The following is an 18,356-nucleotide window of genomic DNA, read 5'->3' on the forward strand; positions in this document are numbered from 1 at the left end:
GTAGGTAGCACCCCTGCCTCCGATCTAGAATTCCCACAACAGACTACACTCCAGAAGATGTTGACCACTGATGTAGTGTTCACAATATATTTTAAACATATTGATAATCGGTCTGATTTAACCAACCTGTTTGGACATGTTATGATATACATCCTGGGCAGATGTCACTTGGACTTGTACCTTATGGCCCAGAAGAGAGGACTCTAGCACTGTGCCCCAACACCCCTGGTTTCTGTCACAAGACCCTGAGAGTCCAGATTACACAATTGTATAGGAAATTTACAAAGGATTAGCTGTTTACGTCATAACAAATATACAATTTAACTTCAGTCATCAAGTATATTGTGAGTGTATTTGTCTTCCTATTGATGGGAAACTTGAGCTGTGTAAACACTTTGTTTTCAGGCCAGCAATCCTCATTGTACAGTTTTCCCTTGCAGAATTAAACTTCTTTCAGACCAAGCCTTGCAAATATTTTTTCCAAACAAGTCTGATGTGGGAGTCTACACCTGCACTGCTACAAGTCCTATAGGATGGGATTCCTTGTCCTCCAAAGTTGCCATACCAGGTTTGTTGCAATTATAATTGATTATATTCCCCTTTTTGGAAAGAAACATTTGTCTTTGTTTGCTGAAGTAATTGACAATTTTACCAGTGTGGACAGTAACAATTTATCACTTTCTAATGGAGCATGAAAACGCAAAAGCAAGGATTTCAGTTCTCAGATCAATTGAACCTGAACAACAGTAGTAGACAAAACAATAAACTACAACTGATGGAATCATGAAAACTACAATTGTTGATACAGGTGGTGATACCTACACTCAATTCAATGCTGTTGTTTGGACAATATGGTTCATTAACGGACATTCCCCAGCATACAGTAGTTACATGATGTGTCATCCATTTTATTTTGTGTAGGGAAGCCAGTAATTAGAGTGTCCAAACATGATTTGGTCAACTTTAACTCAACATCGGTCAATGTGGATGTGGGAAGCGTTGTGAAAGCAAGGTTGGGAGCCAATATCACAATTAACTGTCAGGTCAATGGTAAGACTGTAATTAAATTACTGCATGTTATCTCACGTGATAATTAAGAAAGTTATTGAGATTTTGTTTTACATTTTAAAGACTTAGGAATAATGCTTTCTCATGAATTGTACATTACAAGAAAATATTAAATGTATCCAAAGAATGTGTACACATGCTCTCTTGCTGAATAGTATTCCACAAAACACTAAGCTGATTGTAGCTTGCTTTTCAATGAGATGTTGCTTCTGGAATGTAGTTAAATAGTATGATAAAAATGGACAAAGAAGGTTGTCCAGAAATTCTAAGCTTTCGAAGGGAAAAGTGTGTTAATGTTTACATCAGAATTGCACCTGAATGATGTTGAAATGGTAGAACATTAAGTGAGTTACCTTCATGATTTTACTCACATACTTGGACATGGTGGAGTTCAAAGGCTTTCTGTCTACAAACTTTCTCTGAAGTATTAGCTTTTAATGAAGTCATTACAAATATCCACACTCAGCTGTGGCACTAAGAAAGGATTCTGAAAGCTATCTTTGAGCATTTACAGCTTGGGAAAACTTTCTCTTCATGTCCTTTAGTAAGGGAGCCCTTATTGTGCTGTTCACTGTGGGCATCCCCCTATACATCCAAAAACACACTTACTCAAGGAGATACTGAAAGCCCTTGACAACTACTTCAACCACAGAACTACCTCAATTCTTCAAAGAGTAAGATTCACTACAAGAGTTCAGTATCTAGGGGAATCCTCAGATGATTTTGTTAATGATAATTGTCAAAATGCAACTATGGTGACTTTGTCAGAACTCATAAGGTACAGAATTGTTGTAGGAGTTGCTGATGACTCTTTATCAGATTTATTGCAATCCAGAGAAGACCTGAATCTTGAGAAAGAAGTTCAGATGGTGAGTGAGGAGAAAGTCTGGAAACAACATAGATCACTCCTTAGAGGAGAACATCTTGGCATTAGAGGTAAGAATAAAAACCTCAAAAGACCCACATGAGACATGAGTACAGTGATTGGGACAGGAACTAGAAACTCAATTCTTCTCACTGTTGTAAAACAAAGAAATCTCTCAAATATAGACAGTGTCAAGCTATTAAAGGTAAATGCCTTATCTGTCACACAATAAGTCATTGTCAGAAAAGCAAGGAAAGAACTGATACCCACAGTTATATTAATGAAGTAGAAAGTCGATAACATCAGAAACCCCTAAAGTGTTCATAGGGGAAATAAATAATCTTGCCATTACATTTTGGCAAGCTAATATTTATGTCTATGGTCATTTTCAGAAATTTCAAGTTAGGCATTGGAGCACATTTAATTATATAATCAGATAGTGAGCCATGGTTAAGAAAACTATCCACTACCAACAACAGGGCAAAAGTATGCTACAATCAACTCTCAAATAGTTGATAACATGTATGTATTTCACAATCAAGAATTCTCCATCTTGAATTGGAAGGCTCATCTCTATCGTCATCATCTTCGAATGACAAAGCAGTTACAAACAATACAATGGTGAAGAAAAAACTGATCATGGAATAACTGGTCAGATGACAGCTGGCAGCATCATTCATAGGGCTTGGTAGACTCATGTTGGGATTCATTGAGCTTTGTTATGCTGGAAAAATAAATTTGTTTCATATTATCCAGGAAATCAGGTGGAACTGTGAGGAAAAATGAGCATGAGAGTCAATGAACAGCAAACCCCATTTGAGGCAATTGACAAATCTATACCTGATGTAACTCAGAAAACAAGTCTCAAATCTGATGATGTGACTCAGAAGAATTAAGTGCAATCAGGAGAAGTGACTTCCTTATTTTTCCCGAAAGAATCTTTACTATGACGGAGAGAGCACCAATCCAAATGCCATTCTCAAATAGCAAAACTGAGTATATAAACATAGAGCATAGAACATCGAACATTACAGCGCAGAACAGGCCTTTCGGCCCTTGATGTTGCGCTGACCTGTGAAATTAATCTGATGTCCATCTAACCTACACCATTCTATTATTATCCATATGTATGTCCAATGCCCATATAAATGCCCTTAACGTTGGCGAGTCTATCCTACTCTGAGTAAAGAAACTACTCCTGATATCTGTCCTAAATCTATCACCCCTAAATTTAAAGCTATGTCCCCTTGTATTAGCCTTCAACATCCATGGAAAAAAGGCTCTCACTGTCTACCCTATATAACCCTCTGATTATCTTATACATCTCCATTAAGTCACCTCTCAACCTTCTTCTCTCCAATATAAACAGCCTCAGTTCCCTCAGCCTTTCCTCATAAGACCTTCCTTCCATACCAGGCAACGTCCTAGTAAATCTCCTCTGCACCATTTCCAAAGCTTCCACATCCTTCCTATAATGTGGTGACCAGAACTGTATGCAATATTCCAGGTGCGGCCTTACCAGTGTCTCATAGAGCTGAAGCTTGACCTCAAGGCTCCAAAACTCAATCACCCTACCAATAAAATACATGAATTTGTTGGTTTCATCAAAAATGAAATCACTGAAGACAAATCCAGTCACACATTGAATCCTTAGAATCCCAAAATATGGAAACAGACCCTTCGGCCCAACAAGTCCACCCCAACCCTCTGAAGTGTATCCCACCCAAACCCATTCCCCTACACCATCACTCTACATTTATCCCTGACTAATGCACCTAACCTACACGTCTCTGAATACTATGGGCAATTTAGCATGGCCAATCCACTGTAACCTGTACATCTTTGGATTGTGGGAGGAAACCAGACACCCAGAGGAAACCCATGCAGACTCAAGGAGAATGTGCAAACTCCACACAGACATTCACCTGAGGCTGGAATCAAACCGAGGTCTGTAGCACTGTGAGGCAGCAGTGATAACCACTGAGCCACCGTGTCGCCCCACGAGCCAAAGTGCTGCCCGAAGTAAATAATTGCAAGCTTCAGCAGAAACCTACAAATGGGTCAATAAAATCAGAGCAAATCTACAGATGGGTTGAGAAAAAAATATTTGTTGACAAATACTGAAGGTGTGGTGCATACAATTCCATGGAAATTACCACTGAGCAGACATGACCAATGTCCATTGATCTGAGACACTGCAAAGAAGAAATTGCCTGAGTCGAGAAGAAAGATGTCTTCCACAGAGAAAATCCATTCGATTAATCATGCTCTATCTTAAAAGGACTGACAAACCTCAGACTGTTAGGAAGAAAATCAAAGTTAATGATCTTTGACCCTGTAAACTACCAGATTTTCAAGTTCAGAGAGGATGTATGTCAGAAGAATAGAGAAACTGCTAGATTGCTTGAATATGTAAAGTGAGAGACTTGAGAGGGAAATGGTGAATGTGATTATGTAGAAAAATGTCAACAGTGAGAGAATAAGGCTTGGGAGGGAAAATGTTCTACATGAGTCTGAATGTATTGGAAAAGGTTAAACTAAAGGAGTGTCTCAGAATCAGGAACACTTCCTGTTACGATGATGTCATATGGACTTGTTGAGCAGAAAAGTTTAGGATTTCAAAGGAGTGAGTCAAATATGCCTCTTGAGCCTGCTCTCCCATTCAATAAGTTTATAGTTGATTTGATTACTCCACATTTCCAACTACCTAATTTCCTTTCACCCATATTTGAGGTCATCCAAATCTCTGTTGTCCGTGTCCTAACCACTCACCTGATCATTCCCCGTGCACAATGACTTAAATTGGCTCCCAGATGAGCAATGCCTGGATTTTAACATATTTAACTTTGTTTTGAAATCCATCCATTGCCTCACCCTTCCATAACTGAGCAATCTCCTCATTGCTCCAACGTTCTGGGATCACCGCAATCATCTAATTCTGACCTCTTGAGCCTTCCCGATTTCAATCACTGCATCATTGATGGTCATAACCTCTGCTGCTGAGGCCTAAAGCTCTGGAATTCTCTCCTGAACCCCCCACTTCTCATCTCGCCCTGTAGCCAGTTTTTTTTTGTCATCTGTCGGAATATTTCCTTATGCAGCTTGGTGTCATATTTTGTTTTATAATACCTCTGTGAAGCAGCTTGGAATGTTTTATTGCACTAAAAGTGCTGCGTAAACACAAGTTATTGTTCTTGGAGATGGTTATTGGTTGGCATCTGTGTGTAATTCTATATGGAATGAGAATGAATAAGGATCTTGGCAATGGGAATTGTTTTGCCTAACTATTCAAAAGGCGTGATTTTATTTCTTTTATTGATTCTTGAACTTGAATTGTTTCAAATTTTGTTTGTACCCTCTAATCCTTTTTAAAGAGCAATAATACAAAGCCACAAACTAATAGATCTTTCATTTCCATCACAAGATCATGTTTCTTGCACTCCTTTGCTGTACTCTAGTGATGATTATTACTGAGGTTATTTTCAAAGCACAGTTACTCTTTGAAACTGCTACTGAATTCAGACCCTTCGTGTTAGCTGACGTTTGAGCTCTAATATTGTTGGAAGAAATCAAACATTATGGTTTTGGTGCTCTCAGATTGTTCCTGGGACTACATTCCAACCCAATTCTAGTATCACTAACTCACCTGTGAGTTTCTCGTTCAGCACAAAAATGAATGGCACTTTGTTAATTGTTAACAACGGTAAAATAGCAGCCTATATTATGATGTTTATTAGTTGTCAGATATGGCTCAAAAATTTGTTTGCATGTTAATATGAAAAATAGCATATGGGGGAGATTCTCAAGGCTGTGATATGGCAGGAAGCAAAGCAACAACTAATCAAATAGATTAGATTAGCCCAACAAGTTCACACCAACCCTCTGAAGAGTAACCCACCAAGACCCATTTCCGTCTGATTAATGCACCTAACACTATGGGCAATTTAGCATGGTTGGAATCGGACCTGGGTCCCTGGCGCTGTGAGGCAGCAGTGCTAACCACTGTACCACCCATTCATGGGAAGAAGTTTTGCTCCACAGCCTCTGAGAGTGATTTTGCCCCTAACCAAATAAAAATGACTGTCGCCCCCTACACTCCCTCTAGAACCACTGAGAGTGTTGACATTACTCTTCCCTGCTCCATCAGACTCTGAGAGGGCAGTGACTCTCTCCCCCATCTCCTCCCCCCCCCACCCCACCCCCCAGACTCACTGAGAGTGACTGTCCCAGTAGTCCCAATGGACTCACGAAAAGTGACTATCTCACTCTCATCTCACCTACTGAGGGAGTCCTTCCCTGAAACCACTTCCATTGATGACAGACATGTAGGCAGGTGAGAGGCACACTTATTTTGCAGGTTAAGATGTACAGTACACTCTGTTTCTGTCCATGTTCAGGATAAGAAGGTGCTCAGTACAGGAATCCTCGGGCAAGATAGGCTGGTTAGGCTTGACCTTTAAATTGAGACTGGGCTGAGGGGCATTTCAAGTGCATTGGTTGGAGGATGTATCTGCTGCCTGGACTGCTGTGTTCTTCCAGCACCACTAATCCAGAATGGAGGATGTGTCAGTTGAGCATACCAAGGGATGTGTTCGGTGGGCCATTTTGGGGGAGAGCAGCTCAAGCAGGCAGAGGGTGAGAATCAGTCAAGCAGATGGGGTCGTCAGCAGATGGAACACTCCTGCAGCCTCCCGACAGGAGTTTTCATGCAGCGAGTTTTCTGCCTCTCATTGTGTGGAGTGGAGATTCTGAAGATCAAGTGGCACCCTCTGTTTGGCAGGTACCACAGAGAAGGCCCAGACATGACCTGCATGGAAACCTGATGTGGAGGGGGTCATCCCATGGTCCCAGTGAAACAAGAGGTTGCATTGTTAGACATCATGACATGGTGTTCTGACCTCCACCTCTCGACATTCTGTGGCAACCCTGCCACACACCCCTCCCACCTCATTTGCATTGCATTCAATGGAAGGCCATTGATTATGGGTCGCTATTTGCTATGCCATGAGGACACCTATGGTTGGCTGTTTGCAGAAGGGGCACCTCCACAGTGGCTGGAGGTCGATGCTTGCCCTGGACTTGCGGACTCATGTTCAATTAGGCAGCAGCCTTTTTTTTTTTGCAGCAGATGCAGGAGTACTGACAATGTTTGTATCTGGTTCCATTTGGGATGGTTCTAATGACTGTATCTTGGTAATATCAGAAACGAAGCAACAGGGTTGCAAGGTGGCTTAGTATATAGTGGCACGGTGGCTCAGTACAGGGTGGCACGGTGGCTCATTGGTTAGCACTGCTGCCTCACAGTGCCAGGGACCCACGTTCAATTCCAGCCTCAGGCAACTGTCTGTGTGGAGTTTTGCACATTCTCCCCATGTCTGTGTGGGTTTGCTCCAGTTTCCTCCAAAGATATGCAGGTCAGGTGAAGACACCAGTGAAAGAACATTCCTTAGATCTCCCCAAGGGAGGCATTGGTCGAGTGGTATTATCACTCGACTATTAGTCCAGAGACCCAAGTAATGTTCTGCAGATTCAGGTTGAAATCCCACTACGGCATATGTTGGAATTTGAGTTTGATAAAGATAACCATGAAGCTGTTGCCAGAAATTGGCTCATTAATGTCTTTTTGGGAAGGAGATCTGCCATCCTTACCTGGTCTAGACTACATGTGACTCCAGACCTACAGCAATGTGGTTGACTCTCAACTTTCCTCCAGCAATTAGAGATTGATAATGAGTATGTCCACATCCCATGAATGAATACAAAATGTGTTGGTACATCATTGCCTTGATTCAGACACACATTATTTTAGCCTTTTGACGCTCACAGAGTAATAGATTGTACATGTGGCAACAGTAATGAGGGCCTCTGCCCAGCCCCCAATCCCCACAGTACCCAATAAATGACTGGCATTACATTTGGTGATATGCTACAGGTATACCTCATACAGGCTATAGAACCTTCGAAGGTGATTGCTACTTTGGCAATTGGGATGAAGTTTTCAGGTTGCAACACGTTGTTTGTGCCTCACAACCATTAGTAGGATTGATTTGTAATGTTAGATGATGCAGTTGGACAGTGCTTGGGGGTCAAGCTTTTTAATTGACACAGTAGGTCAATACTTGAAGTACACATACAGTAAATGTTCTGCGATACCTGATGTCTTTCAACTTTACTGCATGTGAGTCTGTTTAATGCTATTGGCCTTTAAAAAGGCTCACAGCACACACAAGTACAGTTTCCTCACTCTCAAAATAAAACTCCACCCAATGTGGGTTTGGTTTTTCACCCAACTCGCACGTTTGGAATTTTGAGGAGGATGGAATGAAACACATTCCCAGAGCAGGGATTCCTCATTCAGAAGCATTGCAGTTCCTGATCAAGAGACTGGAGATCGGGAAAGGTGGGAGTGGGCAACGTAGAGCCACTGAGGCATTTGCAGCTCTCTCACCCTGTGACCCAGATTCTGTAAACCCCTCCATCTGTTAATCTAACAGTGCCCCTGCGTCATTCCCTGACCCTAGGACTCCAGTGGGTGCTCTTCCTTGTGGTGTTGCTGAGCAAATTCTGCCAGCCTCTGATTGGCTGGCAATTCTCAATAGGCGAGAAATCCCCCCTCAGGTCTTGTTTCATGGAGAAGTCCCACTAGTATCCTCCTCGTGGCCTGATTTGCTTTTGGTTGAGCAGTCAGCACAGGTCTCCAGCCAGGTAAGACTTCTGCAGCCTCAACAAGATTCTGCTTGAGGCAGGTGGAAGCTATTTGCCCCTTTGATCCTGTTGTATTATTCAATAAGATTTGCAGTTGAGCTGCGAATCAACTCCATACACTTGCTTTTCTCCTGTATCCATTAATATCTCTAGTTCGCAAAAATCTACCAATTTCAGTTGATTGATTTATTGTCAGTTGTCATTTGTGTAGAGTTCCAAACTTCTAATGTCCTTTGCGTGCAGAGAATCTTCCTCATTTCATTTAGAGTCATAGAGATGTACATCATGGAAACAGACCCTTCGGTCCAATCCGTCCATGCCGACCAGGTATCCCAACCCAATCTAGTCCCACCTGCCAGCACCCGGCCCATATCCCTCCAAACCCTTCCTATTCATATACCCATCCAAATGCCTCTTTATAAAAGTCTGCCTCTAAAGACAGATTGAAGAAGTGCCCAAGGCCCATTCTGAACTCAGAAACCCAGAAGAAAAATCAAGTGAAATGTAGAAAATGGAAGTGAAGAGAAAAAGGATGACACTATTAAGATTAAATGTGCAGAAAGACTAAAGGGTAGCATAGAGAGAAGTAGTCAAGCATTTTGTAAGTGCAGGAAGAAGTCGAGGAAGCAATGGAGCTAATTAATATGGAGATCTTGTACTGTTGATGTGTAAGTTTCCACAGAAATGAACAATAGTGAGAAAGTGTGACAGAGGAAAAAAGATGCAGCATTTGGACGGGGAAACACAGCTGAACAAAACTGGTGCAATTCAACATGAAGACCTTTTTTATTATTCTTTGCATCTATGAATTATCTTACATAATTCCTTCTGTATCTATAAGGTTAAGTATTTAATACGTATAATATAATATAATATTTACACACGAAAACCTTTCTCATTTCTACAAATACTTCTCTGCCCTCTGCTGGAGCCATCTATAAATGGTAATAGGTATACAGTTGGAATTAATATATTTTGTCCGTATTCATCTGCTATTCATTTGTGGATTATTCCATGGTAAAGAACTTTAGAATCCAGATTTTCTTTTCAAAGATGGTGTTTTGTCATTTAATCTTTCATTTATTGATATTCCGCTACCAGAAATATATTCTTTTTATCACCCGGTTTCTTGGAAACTGTACTTTGTTATATATATCATGATGTTCTATTTTTAAGTATCTGTTGTCCATGATACGGAATGATACCCATAACCATGTGGTACATTAATTGACTGGCTGATGACTGAAAGGGTTACATGAGGAACAGTGACAATGTTTGAGCATTCCATCTATGCTTGTCTGCAGAGCTGTGATCTATAGGGCTCTTCCTGTTACAATCGCTGAATGAATTACTATAATATACTTTACATAGAGAGCGTTCTTAGCATGAATCACTTTCAAGCATGTCTTGAAAAAAAATTTAGACAGTGTACATTATGAAGAAAGGTCTTGGAATAAATAGTGAAAAGCCAAAAAGATGTTCAAATCAAGTGCTGAAATACAATTTCATCAAATTGTGTTGCCTATGGAATTATAGGCATTTGCAAAAAGGATGAGATCACTCAGCCTCTTGTACATGCTAGCTGTTTGCTAAGGAAATCCAAAACAAAGGCAATTGCCCCAATCTTGAAATTACATTGTGTTTTCTATTGTAATTACTTCAAACTGATGGAAGGCACCTAATATGTAACTTGTTCCAAGTGGATCCCTTGTGAAAGGAATTGGCTGAAATCTTTCATTGACAGTCTGGTGGAATACTGTCATTTTTCTATTCGGGATGGTTAACAATTTTTTTTTTAAATCCAAATGCCTTGTTTAAATCAACAGAACTATTCCACAAGATTTGACTTCCTTTCTTAACCAAACACAAATTTTGTAGAATATAAAAGAATTGAACAAAACAGCCACTGTTAACTTGGCATATGTTATGCAGTCAGGTCTATTTTCTGCTTCTGCAAAAATTCTCTTGGAAGACACAGCAATCTCAGATATTTACTTCCATGGGGACCACCCATAGGTATGCTGCAGTTCTCTGAAAAACTTCCTTCAACTTCAAGTATTTTCAGAGGCCAAACATTTATTGACTTTTCCTTGACTGTGAAACCCTTAATCATTTGAAACAAACACAGAGAATGCTGGAGAAACTTAGCAGGTCTGGCAGCATCTGTGGAGAGAGGAACAGAGGTAATATTTTCAGTCCAGTATGACTCTCCTTCACAATTGAACCATTCAGAAAGGGAAGTCTTGCAGTACACTTCTACTGGTTAAAGCCAGGCATTTGGATTTTTTAAAAAAAATTAACACCCTTGAATGCGATTGTGACAATATCCTAACAGACTACTCAGTTTTGAAGAAGGCTCCTAATGGATTTGAAACTTTAAGTCTGTTTCACTCTGCACAGATGCTGCCACACCCGCTGAATTTCTGCACTATTTTCTATACTTGTTTCAGATTTCCAGCATCTGCGATATTTTGCTTTTATTCCCTTTGTGATTTGCTCTGAGTACTTTTCCAAGGTCAGAAATGACACAACACCAGGTTGTACTCCAACAGGTATACTTGAAATCACAAGCTATGGAGCATGGCCCCTTTGTCAGGTGAAGTGAGAGGGAAGCACACAGAATTTAAGGGCAGAGAGATCAAAAGATCATACAAATGGTGTGAATGGAGTATTGAATAATATTTCTCTGCAGGTGAGCAAGGGTGCTAGATGGAGTGAGTAAAGTGTCAATAGCTGAATAACAACCGAAGGGCTGACCTATACAGTAATCTTATTAAATGAGGCAGACAGATAATTACAATAAATTAAAAATAACATGGTGCTGGAGACAAAAATGCCCATTAATTCTGTGTTATGCGTGCTTTCCCTTCACTTTACCTGATGAAGGAGCTACACTCAGAAAGTTTGTGATTTCAAATAAACCTGTTGGACTATAACCTGCTGTTGTGTGATTTCTGACTTTGCCCACCTCAGACCAACTCCGGCACCTCCACATCATACTTTTCCAAAGGGTTCAAGCTAATCTGTTGGTCACTTTGCAGCAAGAAATTGTGAAGCAACTAAATTCTCCCTTTCACTTCAAACTGTGCAGTTTTCCAATTTCTGTTCTTCATAATCTCATTCAAACTGAGACTGAATCTCACCCATATTTCTCTTGGTCAACAATGAAGTTGATATTTCACTGTTTTCTGCAACACAGGTCTGTAACTTGCACTTATTTTAGCTAATGTCCCTCAGTGAGCAGCAATTCAAATATGATGCTCAAATTGAAAGTGAAGCCTTAGGAACAAGATGCAGATAAATTGAAGGCAGAAATGACCCCACCTGCTATCTTACCCCCACCCATCCAGGCTCCACCCATCTCAATGGGGACATAGCCTGCAGTTGACTGCTCAAACTAACTTTTACAGTAATTATCCATCATTTATAGTTTTTCTCTGATCTGATGAAGTAATCACTTGAATTTTACAACCTTTCAGAATTCTTCAATATCTTTAACTTAATCTATCTCCACTTTTGAAAAATAAATCATCTCTCTGAACTGCAATTCTACGTGAGCATTGCAGACATCAAACTCTTAGATCTTCAGCCAAGTGAACTGACTTACTGTTTAGTGATCTTACCTTGCTAGTTATGAGCCACATGATACTAAATAACTCAATCTTTGAAGGTTAATGAACTCTAAGTTTGCTTTAATTGCATTTATCCACTTTTTAGGGTTAAAGTTAATTCCAATACCTAAATAATTATAGATACTAAACTTAAATGAACAAGAGATTTATGAGAATATTGAATGATCTTTTTGACTCTTGCATTCAATATTTCCATGCTAAGTGAATCATCTACATTGAGTCCTTGACACCATATTTATAGTACCTGCTTGCAGTTCCCTCCCTAGTTCTGCATCAACTCATACAAGGTGACCCATGAACTGTATTCTTCCTCCTCCTTCCTAATTTCATGGTAGCAGGAAATTGACTCTCTGGAAACATTAGCTTTATGAATTAAGCTCCAATTTATTGTACATTGTAACCAGGTGTTGTTATTGTCCAGATGTTCACAGCTGCAGCTGTGAATTTGTGTCATCTGCTTCCTCCATCTACTGGTATCTCAGGAATGTAGAGCAAGCACAGCTCATCTTTTTTGGAAATATGCCTGATGATAAAGTCAGTCAAACCTAACTGGCTGAAACAATGTTGAATATTTTACAAATAATTTCCAAGATTAGTCTTACCAACACTCTTCCAAGGAAAACAAATATTTCAAAAACATAAAGCTAAATGTTTCTGGATTCCATCTTTCTCTTTGGTCTGGGTGAATCTTATGTGCACACGTTGTCCCTGTTTCCATTCAGGGTATAGTGTGTTTGGTTACCAATTCGCCAAGTAAAGAATCAATCAATGTTTTTCATGCTTTTCAAAATAGTTAAAGCTTTATTTTTCTATTTATACAAGTACGTAATAAATATCATACCTAAGCCATAACCTTTTCAGCTCTTAAAATTAGTCCATTTTTTCTTTACAATGTTAATTTTACATATGTGAAGGCAAGCAATGTATAATTAGGAAGTGGGAAATGTGTCTTCACAGGCAATGCCAATTTATCTCAATCTTTAAAACATGATAAACATTTGTATTCCATATTTTTGTATTTTCATATTTTATACTCATATTTGTGTATTGAAATATCAGCAATTCAAACTGTGAATGAGTAAAGTTCTATAAATCACATTCTATGGTAATCACAGTATATATTATAATTTCTAGTTGTATATGTTCACATTTCCAGCTTTGTGATAATATTGATGATTTAAACTTGAAAGAACAGAGAAAAATATGGTCAGATAGGTTCTAGGAAGATAGGCTAATCTCAAGATGTAGAAACAGATGACCAGCCAGTATATTCTTTATTTTAGTTTCTTTGTAATAAATTCATCAAGTGCAGGAAATAACACACAATGTTAGTACCAACAGTAAACATGGAGTAAGTGGTTATCAATAAACAAGTTCAGAGAAAAGAATTATTCCAAGTCATTCATTTGCTATTTAGGAAACACAAGTCTATAAATTCAGAGGGCAGAACTAATTAATTTATTAACTTTGTATTTGATCATTTAACATAATTTTTCCATGCAGTAACATATCTTCATATTTTAATCTTCATAAAAATTAACGATGTTATTTTCATTTCATTCTTCATGAATTTCTAATTTTGTAGGAGTCCCTGAGCCTACAGTGAGCTGGAGAAGAGACCAAGGGAAACTTGATGAGAATGTTCAGCCTCTCCACAATGGATCTCTCTCAATAATAAATGTCACATTAACAAATCAGGGAATATATTCTTGTCATGCATCAAATGCTCTTGGCCACGTGAAGGCAACGACAAATCTGCTATTACAAGGTAAGGAAAAACACATAATGTTTTACTAATTATAGAGTCATACAGCATGGAAGTAGACACTTTGGTCCAACTCGTCCATGCTGACCAAGTTTCCCAAACTAATCTAGTCCCATTTGACTGCGTTTGGACGATATCCCTCTAAATCTTTCCTATTCATATACCCGGTCAAATGCTTTTTAAATGTTGTAACTGTAATTAATTACCTATCAGTTCAGCTTTCCAATGATTAATTTCATTGCTCATGGAGGGCAGTTCCCAATCATACAAATCAATGACCACTGACCTCTCAAAGGCATTAGATACATGGGAACATCATCCTCTGCAAGATTCCCCTCCAATCCATGTATCACTCTGACTTGGAAATATATCACTGCTCCTTCAGTGTCACTGGGTCAAGACCTTGGAATGCCCTTCCTAATAGCACCATGGGTCCACTTATAGCACATAGGCAGCAACAGTTCAAGAAGGCAGCTCACCACTTTCTTCTCAAGGGCATGGGCAATAAATGCTGGCAAGGCCAGTGATGCCCACACCCCATGAGTGAATTAAAGAAAAACACAAATTGTCGTTGCTTTCTCCCACATTATCTCTGTTTTCAGAATTCATTTTCTATTGGCAGCTCATTCCTGTAAGCTTTCTGATGGTTTCTCTTTAATTTCTCCCTAACGTGCCCATGATTGGTCCGTATCAAAATATAAACATTCATTTTTGTTTCAGTGTTGCTCTGGATTCTTCAAACATCCTCTGGCCCATTTCCCATCACTCACTGTTCCCACCACCCCATCTTCACCCCGTTCCTCCGACTCTGTTTTCTTTGTCATTTCCCTCCCCACACTACATGCACTACTCTCATCTTTCCCCACCTCCCTCTATTCCCCTGTCTATTTTCCCGCTACCACTGTGTTCTCAAATTGCCTCCCCCACCATCTTTCACGTTTATTAAATTCGATGTTAACATTAGCATTCAAGCTGTACCATACAATGCTCTTAGTCCTTTATTTTGTAGTGATTCTACATATTCTCTAAGGTATTGCTTCTGTTGAAAGCTCTTCTATGTGCCCACAGTTATTATGTCAGCTTGATATTGAAGAAGTGTGTTGAGTAGACACTACAGCCTTGCTGCAGCATCTTAATGAGCTTGCGATATTAATATAAAATGTACAGATGCAGTTTTCAAATTCCAGTGATGGGTAGGACAGTTCAGACACGTCGTGCCGATTCTCCCTCAATCTTTAAATATTTTAAATATTCCTTTCAGTTAGCTGCTTTATTCGACAATTTAATGTGTTACAGATCCCCCAAGAGGCTATTTGGAATCAAAAGACTTAGTCCCACTCTTTGCAGTCTCTGGGTCTAATGGTCAAACAGTATTTGCTACTATTCTTGGAACTAAAGAAGTATTGGGTTCTGGAAGCAGTGTTGTGATTGGTAAGTGCTGCGTTTTATGAAATGGAATGATTCTTCATATCAAATACATCTAATTTAATATATCAAATACATCAAATATATCTATTTGGGCAAGTCAGATCCAGAATGAAGTCTGACATGAAAGGTAATTTCTTTCAAAATTTTAGTTCACATGATAGTCAATTGGTGAAATATAGTCCTATTAGGCTGTAGTAGTTCTTCAACAAGGGAAACAGAAAGTTCTTAAAACACAGCTCAAGACAAAGTTTTACCAGTTTGCAACCACTGTCTTTTATAGAGTCCCAAATTTGTTGAAGTTTTTGCAATTCTACTTAACTGAATCTCTTCAGTTTCTGTAATGTGAACTATGAAGTCTTCTTACATGAATACTATCAAAACTGAAAGTTTAACTTTCTCAATTTTTAATACTGATTTCTCATCAAACAATCCTGGTTTGGAAGTTTTACCAACTATGCCTTATTAGTGTGATGGCTGTGCTTTCCCTGATTATACTGTCTTCTGACCACAGTCAGATATCCTGTGAACTGCCCTCAAAGGTTTCAGTCCGTAGATTTTTGAAACTAAAATCAATCCTTAACTACTCTGAATTGAAAACAAGATGATGGACTTTTATGTTTATTTTACCTATTGTAGTGATTGGAACAAGGTCAGCCAGGTGGACTTCATAGAACATGAGTTCTCTTTTAGGACTGTTAACCTGGTCCAATCAGGGAGCTCTGGCTGACAGATATAAACAGGAGTGTCATAGGTTCTGTTCACTCTCAGAGCTGGCTCTGAGGAAACTGGACCTGTGTCAAGTATTAGTCAAATAAAGGATGACGTGGTGAGGGGATACATGCGTTCTTGGAGTCTTTTTCACCAACAATATCAGCATTTATTCAATTAACACTTCAGGGGGTGCTACTATATATCCTGCTCTTGGATATATAGTAGAAAGGCTATCTAATTTAGTTTTGTTGTTTGAAGACCCTTCACAAAAGTAAACAACACCACTTGGCTCTAGTTTGAAATCCAAATTCTATTAATATAATGATTTTAATATCCCAATAAATCACGCACCTTTCATTGCAACTTACAGTATTGTTCATGCAATAATTATCATTCATGCTCAGGCAAAATGCAAGACTCATGCTAAAAGAAACTGTGATCAGAAACAGAAGACTGGGTGAGAGCTTGTTTCTATAAAATGAACAGAGTCAACAGGTCAGTTTATAGCATCTGTTCCATCATCTTTCCAGCCTTTAGCGGAAAGCAAAAATGCCAGACATTAAAATTCCTGGTAACCTGGAAGTGTTTGGGACATAGCAACTCAGCAGGGAGAATCCAAAGTTTAAAAGAATCGAGGTTCACAAAGAAGTGTGTTTTCTCATGCTGAAATGTCGTAAAAGTAGAATTTGTGGTGTTTCAAATAAAATAGAGCTCCTGTCTATTGGAAATAAAATCTTTGTATGTCTGTCATGTGAAGTATCTCAAATTGCTTCAGATATAGTTAATTAATTGAATCTATTGCCTAGGCCAAGCAGAGCAGCATATCCTTAAAAGAGTCATAAAGCACAGAAGGAGTCCTTGGAGTCCATTTTGCCAGGTTTTCCGCTCTTCGAAATATCCATTTAATTAGTCCTAAAAAAATCTGACAAACAGCCAAGGAGTGAAAAAATCAAATAAATCTGTTTTGGATTGGGGAAGAAATGATAGAACTTTTAGAGAATTCTCCATGTTAGCACTGCTGCCTCACAGCGCCAGAGACCCAGGTTCAATTCCCGCCTCAGGCGACTGACTGTGTGGAGTTTGCACGTTCTCCCCGTGTCTGCGTGGGTTTCCTCCGGGTGCTTCGTTTCCTCCCACAGTCCAAAGATGTGCAGGTTAGGTGAATTGGCCATGCTAAATTGCCCGTAGTGTTAGGTAAGGGGTAAATGTAGGGGTATGGGTGGGTTGCACTTCGGGCAGGTCGATGTGGACTTGTTGGGCCGAAGGGCCTGTTTCCACACTGTAAAGTAATCTAATCTAATCTAATCTAATTTTGTTTCAAATACAGGAATGGGATGTTTAATGTCTCAGTCAAAGGACAGAAGCTTCCTCAGCTGTCCTGTCTTTTCTCAACTTTTCCACTATATGTTAATGGCTTTAGGCACTGCACATATGCTGGTCACTGAATTTAATTAGTAACGGTCACTGTCCTGTTTGTACTTGGATCTTCTCATGGATGCATTTGTAACTTTTTGCCCTTATGATACAGGCACCTGCTTTATACAGTTTGGAGCCATCCCAAATGTTCCTTGGGAAACATTTCACTTCCACTCCGCTTCAAGACGGAATGTTAATTAACTTTCCACCAATGATTCATTTTCTGTGCTTTTCCCAGAATCAATGCAAGATGCCAAACCATGCATATCAGCTACAGGGATATTAGCTGCTGTGCTGTTCTTTAATGAATTCCTCAGCCTGACAATGTATAAACACAGATCCTAAACAGTATTACAAAAATATATATAATGTGATGACAGTTATGTGACTGCACAGAGCAGGTTTAAGGGCCATGTGACCAATGCCTGCTCCTATTCCTTAATTTTATCATGGCGATGTTGCTAAATGTAAGGAAGACCTATTGGATTATAGACAGACTAACTTGGCACCAAACAAGCTGTTAAACCAAATGTCCAGGCCCATTACTCATATCAATAAAGTGAAATAGTAATGTAACCATTATTGGAAAAACCGTCTCAGAAATAGGAGTCAGCACGGTTTCAGAACAGGAGATTGTGCCTTTTCCTCCAACCTACTGTTAGCAAGGAGCGTTTTGAACGATTGATCAGAAGTTCAGTTGTGTATGCCGAAACTTGCAGAGAGCATTAAATAAAGTCCTGCATGAAAAGTCACTAGGTGGATTTAA

The 18,356-nt window shown here is 39.4% G+C and overlaps 1 protein-coding gene across 2 annotated transcripts in view; it reads left to right on the top strand.

Annotated features, from left to right (window-relative positions):
- The window catches only part of LOC122563665 (ADAMTS-like protein 1), a 561,186-nt gene that overhangs the window by 506,029 nt on the left and 36,801 nt on the right, over positions 1–18,356 (top strand). For both annotated transcript variants that reach the window (XM_043717704.1, XM_043717714.1), the window contains 4 exons: positions 441–568; positions 922–1,050; positions 13,856–14,038; positions 15,332–15,466. In XM_043717704.1, coding sequence (XP_043573639.1) covers positions 441–568; positions 922–1,050; positions 13,856–14,038; positions 15,332–15,466 — 575 coding nt within the window. The remainder of the gene's footprint in view (positions 1–440; positions 569–921; positions 1,051–13,855; positions 14,039–15,331; positions 15,467–18,356) is intronic.

This window comes from Chiloscyllium plagiosum, chromosome 2 (assembly GCF_004010195.1).
Source record: "Chiloscyllium plagiosum isolate BGI_BamShark_2017 chromosome 2, ASM401019v2, whole genome shotgun sequence".
Classification (NCBI taxonomy): Eukaryota; Metazoa; Chordata; class Chondrichthyes; order Orectolobiformes; family Hemiscylliidae; genus Chiloscyllium; species Chiloscyllium plagiosum.